Below are 9,941 nucleotides of genomic sequence, written 5' to 3'. Positions count from 1 at the left end.
ACGGATGTAAGTACCGTGCGCTCCCATTCTGCCAGGGCGAGCCAGCGAGGAGCGGCCCCACAGCTCCCGGCTGCCATCGTCAAGCTATGGCCTGTGTCCCGTGGCCCGTGTGCTGCCGGAGGGAAGCCTTAGCCTGGGCTGGAAGCCAGAGTGGGGAGGGGATGGGGTTGGCGGGGTGCTGAGGAAGGCACCGGCCTGGGTTTGGGCTGGCCAGCTGCCAGCGAGCTGCAGCGCTATTCAGTATTGATCAAAAAAAGGGGGGAGTTTGCTGTTGTTTGCGGAGAGCGCCTGGAAAATTCCTCTCTGCACGGAACTCCGGAGAGCAGGACCCTGAGTCCTGCCTTGTCTGTTTGTGACTTTGGATGACGTACTCTCATGTGGAGAGGGCTGTCTGGGGAAAGAGGGATCCTTCCTTGTGTGTGGTGGCTGGAAACCAGTGCAGAGACTGCGGAGTTGCTGGAGCAGAAGAACAACGTGATGCTGGCTGGTGTCTGCGCTCCCACTCCTGGGTGGAGGAGCTGCTGACTCCGCACTGGCTGAGGCAGCAAATCTCTGTGGTGGTGTTAAGCTTGAGTTAAACTGAAGCAATCCTCAACTCCTGTTCTTTTATCTTGTTTATTCATGATTTAAGTTGCTTTCAGTTCTATTTATTTTTTTTCTGGGAGTGCCAACCTGCTCTTTCTGTCTTTTCCTGCCCAGATATCGATATGCCGGGATTTGCCCAACATCGAGGTGATCACGTTCAGGTGAATGTCAGGCTGCCAGCCTCAGGGAGGGCAGGGGAAGTCGCCTCTCTCATGGGGCTGCGGCTTGGTGCTTGGTTTCTTAGCACCTTCCTATGGTTGTGTGCCTGAGCTGCCTGTCTCTTTGTGCCTGATTTCTCAAGTGGCAGAGGTGCAGAAATGATTATTCTTTTCTTCGCTCCTCTACGCCTTTACCTTTATACTTGAGAAAATAATCCCCGTCTTGAGAAGCATTAAAACCTCTCAGGATTGTTGCTCCCAAAGTCCTGTTCCATAGTTTAGATAGGATCTGCTGGGCTTCTGCGTGGGGCCTGTTCGCAGAATGCTTGTGGAAATGCTTCTTGGGTCTCACAGAGCTTTTTGTTTCCATAAGCCTCCTCCCAGCGCACGCACGCTTTGCCTCTCCTGGGGAGCCCACCGAGCAAATGCTGCCTGCAAATTGGAGCTTTTTAGCTTGGAAATCTTACATGGGTTCTCCCTCAGTGAGTCTGAGTAACTGCTACAGAAAAGGGTACAACTGTGTTGGGAGGGGCAGAGGCTGTTTATCACCTTCAGCAGAGAGGAGGGCCTGCTTTAGAAAGAATTCTTCCCTGATTTAGAAAGAATTCTTCCCTGATTTAGAAAGATGAATCGCTAACTTTTTGTTCAGTGCAAAAGCACAGGCCCCTGAACTGTGTGGTGTTGTGCTGTGCCAGGGTGAGGCTCCTCAGGGAAGCTGTTGCAGAAAAGGGAGCTGGAAAGCTGCTCTGCTCCCACCTGAACAGTACAGCGAGGGAGGGGTGGGCTCGCTGGGCTCTGATCCCACCATCTCTCTTCAGTGTGAATGGCATCTCGGACCTGGAGCCGTTGCAGCAGTGCCAGAATCTGAGTGAACTCTATCTGAGGAAGAACAACATTACAAGCCTAAATGAGCTCTTCTACCTCAAAAACCTGCCCCGGCTGAGGGTCCTGTGGCTGTCTGAAAATCCCTGCTGTGGGTTGGACCCCCACCGCTACCGAATGACGGTGCTGCGTAACCTCCCCAGCCTGCAGAAGCTCGATAACCAAGGTGGGTGTTGCAGGTGAACAGCCCCCAGCCTGGGCAGGGTGAGCTGGGAACCCCCGACCTGTTGGTTCCCCTTGTTAAGGCGTCCTTTGGCTCTTCCTTGAGTGGAGGTCTGTTAGAGGTTGAGCATTCCCTCTGCAAGGTCACTGCTTCCTCTCCCCTTCCTCCCTCCCTTCCTCCCTCCCTCCTCTCCCCTTCTCATTATAGCCGAGACAGTACCACTGATTAGTGGTTTTTTAGAGCTCTCTCCTTTGCTGTGGCAAAACAAAAGATTCTGTAATGGGATCTGATGTCGTAAAAAATTAGAAGCTTTTCTGTCTGGTAGCAGTAATTTGGTGGCTTTTGGAGGCTTCTCCAGTAACAAGAAATGGCAGAGCGTGTTTGCATCCCTCCCTGGTATTTTTCCCACTTTGAGAGACTGGTGAGGGCTGCCGGTGTTCTCCTGCATGGCTTTTGCTGCAGGAGGAGGATGAAGGCAAAAGGCCAGTACAAAGGACAGTTTTGGGATCAAACCCTGCGGTGTAGCTCTGCAGCAGCAGTACATGCTCTGGTACAGATGCTGTCTTCCCGGGCTGGTGGAGTTCATTGCAGCAGAGTTTTGGTTTGGCTCTTGCAGCTGTGACAGAGGAAGAACTGTCCCAGGCCCTGGTTGATGGCGAGGAGATCACAGCCCCACCAGCCAGGAGGAGCATGGAGAACGGCTGCCCTGAGTCCACTGGCTCCAGTACTGCTGAATCCACGACGGAGACTGAGAGTGAACTGCTGAACTTCAGTCTGGAGGAGACAAAGTGAGGGCTCGCTTGTGGGCTGTTGGGTTTCTGGGCTGAACTTGCGCATAGCATGAGAGGACCCTGCCAGCCAGCCCTGACATTCCATGGGCCAGGCCTGCAGCTGGTGCCAATTCCTGTTGTTCCAGTTAGCGTGGGGGAAGCCGTGCTGGCTTAACAGCACTTGTGGGTCTGGTTCTGTATCTGCGGAACAGGATCTTGTGTAGGTGGGTCCCTACTCTTGAGTGTGTCAGCTGCATGTGCAGAGACGGATCCTCTGACGTGTGAGCTCCAGTCCCGCTTAGCTCCCCTTCTGCGACACGCTCAGCATGTCACCGCTGTGGCACGTGTTGGTCAAGCGCAGTGTTGCACGGTCTCTCACCTGCGGGCAGGCACCTCGTAGCAGTGTGCTTGTTTACATTTTAGAGCTGGAGGCTCTTACTACATGTGGGAGTTCTGCGTGGGGTGCTGTGGGCAGCACGCGTAGATGGGCCTTGGGTCCTTAAGCTAGGCACTGCCTGTGTGGTTGGATTGGCCTGGCAGAGGAAGGTTCTGTTGGCTGATCATAATAACATTTGCTCTTCCTCCCCTTTAGCAAAATTCGAGAGGAGCTTGGTATGAAGCCTGTTCCCAGGGATAAATTTTCCTCCTTTTCACCTCGAGACACAGACTGCAACCGCAAGAAGAGAGTGAGTATCTTTTAAAGACCAAATTGCTTTGTGTTGTGTGCAGCTCTGGGCCCCACCAGTTAAGGGTGTGAAGGTACAGCGGGCAGCCAAGCTGGTGGCGGGGCTGGAAGGCACGTCCTCTGCGGAGCCGCTGAGGACATGGGGTCTGTCCGATTTGGAGAAGAGGAGACTGAGGGGTGACCTCATTGCTCTCTGCCATGTCCCCTCTGGGGAGGGGACATCAGCAGGGAGGTGCTGAGCTCTTCTCCCTGGGATCTCGTGACAGGACGTGTGGGAATGGCTCAAAGCTGTGCCAGGGGAGGCTCAGACTGGACAGGAGGAAGCATTTCTTTACCAAGCGGGTGGTCAAACCCTGGAACTGGCTTCCTGGAGAGGTGATCGATGCCCCCAGCCTGACAGTGTTTAGGAGGAGTTTGGACAATGTCCTTAATAACACGCTCTAACTTTTGGTCAGCCCCGAAGCGGTCAGGATGGACTGGATGATCTTTCTAGGTCCCTTCCAACTGAAATAGTGTACTGTGTCCCCTATTCCGTCTCTAAGACATCATGCAGTTTAAAGCCCAATGGAATTTGTGCTCTGGACCTGTCTGCACGTGAGCCTACGTGTGTCCTTTCCTGGGGGTTGTGCTATGAACGCGTGGTGGCTGGGCAGTGGCTGAATGCAGCCGGCAGGCTGGAAAGGAGACTGCTGCATGGAAAGCTGAGGTGGTTCCTCAGCTCCCCCCCCATGGCATAGCCTCGGGTGAACCTCATGGATCAGCTGGGAATTGCCATCTGCTGGGCTCAGTGCCATCACTTCCGTTGGCACGGGAAGGCCCGGGTGAGATCCAGGCCACACTCTGCCTCGTTCTGGTGTTGGTTCCCTGCAGTCTCGTTTGTTCGTGTTCCAGGCACACTTGAGTGCGTTGCTGTGCAGGGAGTAGCACCGCGGGCTCTGGCCTTCAGGAAGAGAAAACGTTAAAAGAAGGGGCAGTGACCGCAGATGGCAGCTGGGGAGGTTCATGTTGGGTGTTAGGAGGGAGATTTTCCCTAGAAGGACAGTTATTCAGGGAGGCTGTGGAATCCCTCCCTGGACTTTTTCACGACGTGGTTTGACAGAGCCGTGGTCGGGTGTTGGCGGTAGTCCTGCGCTGGGGGAAGGCTGCGCTGGGGACCCTCCAGGGTTCCTTCCGGCTCGTGCTTCCCTGATTCTACCAGCTCCTCTTATTCCTCAGAGCAGAGGATGCCTGTCCTTTCCCATCCTACTCATGCTCAAGCTGGAGCGAGAGGGCGGCCGCTCCTGAATGTGCCTTTCCTTACAGAAGCCATCCGGGAGGGTGGCCAGGAGCCGGAATGTGGGCAGTCCCTGCGGGACTGGGCAGGCGGGTTTGTCCTGCATTCCAGTTATCCTCCTCCATCCAGCCCGTGCTTGCCCTGACGGCTTGTGGGGCTGTCCCTCTAGCTGCAGGTGTCTGTAGCAAACTTCTGGAGGAGGTGGTGGAGTTCCTTGAAAGAGGAGCTCTTGGAAAATCAAGTGTCGGTTTCTGGGCTGGCGTTAACATGCTCCTGTAAAGCAGCATCTGTCTTCTCCTGACAGAACAATGTCCTGAATGCCATCCTGCTTCTCATGAAGGAACTGGATGCAGAGGGTCTGGAGATCGTCCAGCAGACGGTGGGGAGGAGGCTGCAGGCCGTTCGGAAGAAGGAGCTGCAGGAGGAGTGACGGTGCCCATTACAAACCGCCCTGGAGCACTAGCCAGCCCCGCGGCGCTGCTCTGCCCTCGCATGCCTGGCTGCAGCCAAAGCCTCGGCATTTCCGGCTGTGCTTCCCTTGCAGAGGGGCTGGGATGGGGTGCTGCTGGCTGTCCCTGCTCCCGACACGGCTTCTGGCCGTGCAGTGTCACGCTGGGGCTGGCAGCACCTGACCTGGCTCTCCGGAGCTTTCCCGCTTGCGCAGCGGGCTCCCTTAACGTTCAGCTCTCGTGTCGCTGGGGCTCTTTGATGGGAGCTGCAGGCGAATGGGCAAAGCAAAGCCGAGCGGGGTTGCCATGAGAGGTGCTGCACGATCGAAGGGGGACAGCAAAGCCTGCTGACGGTCAGAAAGGTCACCGCTTGTTAGCGGCTCCCTGTCAGACTAACCCTTGGCCAGCCTCTGTGTAGCCGACTCCGAAGGCTGTTTTTACCACAAAGATTGTGTTTCTGTGAAGTCTGTGGCAGAGATGCTGCCTGAAACTATCACCAAGAACTGTCTGGCGCAGATAGCGAAGGTCAATGTCAAATTCTTAATTTATCTTCGACTCCTGACTTCTTCTGGTCCTCGTTAGCGCGCGCAGCGTCTGACGCGCTGGTCAGGCGGCCTGAAGAACTGCTCGGCACAGCCTAGGTGAAACGGAGATTACTCTGGCGGATCCCGATTGCTCAGCAGTGCGCTCGGCCCCGTGCACACCCGCAGGCATTAGACCAGCTTAAGGAAGCTGAAGGTCAGAGCAAAAAGCTTCCCCCCGTGCATTTTGCAGGTAGGAGAAAACACGCCAAGCGTCACTGTCCGGTTTGCAGAGGTGTCAGGGCTGGGGTGTTTAACTGAAAAAGCTGCACTGACTAAGATTTTATAGAGCCATTAAATACAAACTGAAACGTTGTGACATACCAAATAAAACCGATTATCCCTCTAGGACGTGTAAGTTGTGGCCGGGGTTCAGCAAACATAGTGAGAACAACTGACTCCGGGCATTGCTCCATTACGTCTGGTTCAGGGCTCGCATTGTCAGCCCGGCGGAGCAGGAGGAGGGCCGCGGGCCCCCACGCCCTCCCGCTTCACTGGACCCGTGAAATGGCTCGCCCGCCTCCCGTGATGGCTGATAACTGCACCGAGCTGCTGCAGGAGCTGCTTTTCAACGACAACAAAAATGCTATTTTGGGAACCTTCTTGCAGTGGGAAGTCCGCACGGAGCGCAGGAAGTGAAATGGTGAGCAAGGCTCGCTTGCTTGCCCGGCTCCTGCAAAGCCTGCCCGGGCGGGACAGTGGCCCCTGAGATGTAGGATGGGAGCCCTCTGTGCTGCTCAGCTGCGGACCCCGGCGCTGCGCAGGGCTTTGCCGTGTCCCGGCTCCCCCTGTTTGTACAATGTGCCGGGTCCTGCTGCTGGGAAGGAGTGCTCCTGGGGGACGGTGACAGCCCCGTGTCCACAGGCCTGCTCGCTTCACCTTAGTGGGAAGGGGCACAGTTTGACCCTTGTCCCTTGGGTGGAGAGTGCTGATGCTTTTAACAACTCCTCAGGTGACCTAGTTCTTGCCTGCTGCATTAAACCCAGTGGCGTTTAAAGGGCCAGTGTGATTTATAACGGACCAGACTTCCCTCTACAGCCAGGGCCCGAGAGACCTGCCCTTGTGCTGAGGGCGAGTCCTCTCCCAGGCTGTCTTGGCCTGCTCAGCGGCAGAAGTCACTCCTGGCCTTGGCGGGGAACGGGAGCTGCTGTTGGGGTGTGCCAGACCCCCCAGCTGTGCTGGGAGGAGAGCGATGGAAGCGAGCGTCATGGTTTATGATGGGGGGTCGGTCTGTGGTGAGGGTGGTTAATGGAGCAATTGCCGCGGCCCAAGGCTGCTCTGGCACAGTTCCTCCCGTCTCCACTGAGAAGTTGGGCTGTTAATCCCTGGCGGTATGACTGTCCCCAAGCACAGCTCGCCGCCTACGTGCCGTGCTTGTCATACTTGGCCGGCGTGGGTGCTCCTGCTGCCAGGCAAGCTGCCCCCGGTGCTCCCAGCCACTCCGTGCGGGGTCTGCCTGCAGCATCCCGCTCCCTCTCGGAGCAGCCCGGGGGGAAGCTGGCCCCTCTGGCTCATGCCTCTTCGCTCTGGGGACCTGGCAGCCTGCCTCTCGCTGCAAGATGCTCGTGGCTTTTGCTCTGCCCGCTTCTGGGGACGGGCTGGGTGTGCCAGGGAGCCCAGGTGCACAGTCGCCACGTCCCCTCTTGCTCATCCTGGCAGGGGAGAGGGTGTTTGCCCCCCACCCCGCAAAGAATGCAGGGACTGTGCCTGTCGGTGTGCCCTCTGGAATTTGGCACTCCAGGTTTTGTAATGTGTTAGGGCTACCTGTCCCCAAGCGCCTCCAAATGTGTTGCTGGTCTGAGTGTGGGGACACCCGCTCCCCATTCACACCCTAGACCGGGCTGCTGGAGGGCTGTGGTGCCGTGCGAGGCCGGCGGGGTGTAGCTGATGGACGCTCCCGCTTCGGAGCTGGTTGGGGATCCTTGGAAGCGGCACACGGGATGGTGGAAGAGCCTGTTTCTCACTGCCTTACCAGCAGTGGGATGAGCAGTCAGGACTCTGCCTGGGTCCCGGAGCAGATGTCTGCCTGGGATAGCAGTGATGCTGCCCTCCGTCAGCAAGGTCTGCTGCTTCGCCGTGTGTCCGGCTGGTGGGGGAGACACAATTTACCGTCTTCCTCCAGAGCCTAAAACAAGTAATGTGGCCAGCTAGGGGAGAAGCATGGAAATCAAGTGGATTTGTCACTTGGGGACAACGCCACAGGGAGGAAAAAAAATTTGTTTTTTGACCCAGAAGACCACGATGGGGCTTGGTGCTGGCCGTGTCCAAGGCTGGAGCAGTCAGCCGAAAGCCCCAGGAGGAAAGCAGCCTGGGAAAGGGGCTACGCACAGCCGTCTGGCATCGGCCGAGCATGGGGGAGCTCAGCCAAGCCCGAGAGGGAGCCGGCACGCTTGGCAGCCGCCCTGAGAAACTGCCTTAGCGAGCGTACGCATCGCCTCGATAAATCACTGCGCTTGCTTTGAAGGTGGGAACCAAAACAAGGGAGAAGCAACTTCTGCCCGGGGTGGCGAAGGCTGCCCGCAGAGGGATGCTGACCTCACCCTTGCCACGGCCCGGCTGGGGAGAGGCCGCCCGCGGTCCCACTCTCCCAGGCTCTGAGGACGCACGGAGGGAAGCCGCCTGGCCGGGCATTGATCCGTCTCCGGCAAATGCTCTGGCTTTGCTGGGGCCTGTCCCCCCATCCTAGCCCCAGGTCTGCCCCGCTTCCCTCCCCGCAGGCACCCGGCGCGCAACGACCACTCTGGCGAGGCAGGTTTGGCTCCAGCAGGTTTTATCTCTAGAGGAGGAGAGCAGCGCCGCGAACAGTACACGATCGGGGGGTCACACAGCAGCGGTGAGATGACGGGCACGGCCCCCGGGGCCGCACGGTGATGGTCGCAGCCAAGCGTCATGCGAGGTGGCCAGGGAAGAAGGGCTTGCTAGGACCCGTGCTCTGTGCTGAGCCCTCGAGACACCCGCACCGGGCAAACGCCACGGGAGTGTGGAGCTTCACCGAGAACCCCCGGGATGAGCCCCTGCCCGCTCGGGGATGGCACCGCGTCCTCCTTGGCTCCCCTCGCGCACACGGGGCAGGTGACTAAAAGCAGCGGTTGGCTCAGCCGGTCAAGCCGCTAAATAAGGAATCCAGACATCCCATCATTAAATAATAGGAATAAACTATTACAGGAAGATTAAAGATCCGGGCTGTGCAGTTGGGCTCTAGCACCTCCTCTGTGCCTGCACAGGGACCAGACCCTGGACCAGTGATTCGGGGCAGGATTGTGATGTTTTGGGAGCCGGGACCCCCTGCTTCAAGGGGTTGGTGGCAAAGCTACAGGGCTACTGAGAACAGGGGGGACCCGGTGCTCCCCGAGCAGCACGTGGGGATGGAGAGAACGCAGAGTGCGGGGGGGCTACAGCTTGGGCTGGTGGGACTAGAAGCCCTTCTCGATGCTGAGCGTGCGGCGGGTGACGTGCTCCATCTTCCCCGAGATGTACTCGGTCAGGCTGATCTGGTAGTTGGCGAGCATCTTCAGCATCAGCCGCAGGTTCAGCCACCACTGCTCCTGGGGCAGCCTGTGCCTGGCGGGGGGGATGCGGCTCTCAAGCGACCCTGGGGACGACCCCGGAAGGTACCCCCAGGACCTGGTGAGCCGCTGGGACAAGAGGACAGGGACTTACTCGAAATCGGTGACTTTCTTGAGCTCTGTCACGGGGCTAAAGGCCACCACCTTCTTCCTGAGCCCGATCACGCAGGCAGAGTCGCCCGAGTTGGCAAACACGCGCCCTGGGAGGAGGACACAGCCGACCGTGGCCACCTTGCTGGGGGCCGAGTGGCCGAGCTCAGGGCACTGGGGGCTGCTCAGTGCCACCAGGCTCCCCCCACCCTACAGGACCCCCAGCCCTCGCCTCACCCTTGCGGTAGACCTCCTGCAGCTTCTCCGACATCCACAGCACTGCCTTCACTCCCAGCTTGGTCCCGTAGTTGCGGTCAAAGGGGGTCGGGGCTCCCCCCTGGGGACAAAGAAATGGTGATGTCAGGCCCGCCCAGCTCTTGGGGACAGTGGTGACCCATGTGGCCCTGTCCCCTCTTACCTGCTGGAGGTGGCCCAGGACGTTAATCCTGCAGTCAAAGATGCCTTTGCCCTCGGAGGAGTAGAGGTTGTAGAGGAACTCGGTGGTGTAGTGCTCATGGCACTTCTCGTTGCTGGGGGAGCAGAGGGAAGGGATTGGGGGGCTGCTTCTTAATCTGGCATCCCCAGGGGGTCCCTCCATGCTCCCCTGAACACCTTTTTGTTATTTTGTTCTCGAGGCCCAGAGCCCCAGTCCATCTCACCAGCCGGACCCTGGGACCGGGGTGGGGACATCCAGCACAGGACTGTCCCCCTGGCTGCACGTGGCAACCCCGCGCAGGAC

The 9,941-nt window shown here is 58.2% G+C and overlaps 2 protein-coding genes across 2 annotated transcripts in view; one reads left to right on the top strand and one right to left on the bottom strand.

Moving 5' to 3' along the window:
- Positions 1 to 699: 699 nt before the first annotated feature.
- Positions 700 to 4,946, top strand: LOC104517396 (chromosome unknown open reading frame, human C21orf2; the record flags this gene model as incomplete). The annotated part of the gene is made up of 5 exons (XM_010162038.1): positions 700 to 746; positions 1,562 to 1,791; positions 2,405 to 2,576; positions 3,151 to 3,244; positions 4,821 to 4,946. Coding segments are annotated over 5 exons (669 nt in total), but the record flags the coding sequence as incomplete, so codon positions are not given.
- Positions 4,947 to 8,959: 4,013 nt separating this feature from the next.
- Positions 8,960 to 9,941, bottom strand: part of LOC104517395 (ATP-dependent 6-phosphofructokinase, liver type) — a gene marked incomplete at its 5' end in the record, with an annotated part of 2,733 nt that continues 1,751 nt past the window's right edge. Inside the window, 4 exons of the mRNA XM_010162037.1 lie at positions 8,960 to 9,107; positions 9,207 to 9,312; positions 9,440 to 9,539; positions 9,621 to 9,732. Of these exons, the coding sequence (XP_010160339.1) occupies positions 8,960 to 9,107; positions 9,207 to 9,312; positions 9,440 to 9,539; positions 9,621 to 9,732 (466 nt within the window). The remainder of the gene's footprint in view (positions 9,108 to 9,206; positions 9,313 to 9,439; positions 9,540 to 9,620; positions 9,733 to 9,941) is intronic.

Source organism: Eurypyga helias, unplaced genomic scaffold, assembly GCF_000690775.1.
Source record: "Eurypyga helias isolate BGI_N326 unplaced genomic scaffold, ASM69077v1 scaffold20372, whole genome shotgun sequence".
Lineage (NCBI taxonomy): Eukaryota > Metazoa > Chordata > Aves > Eurypygiformes > Eurypygidae > Eurypyga > Eurypyga helias.
This window is presented reverse-complemented; position numbering and strand designations above follow the sequence as displayed.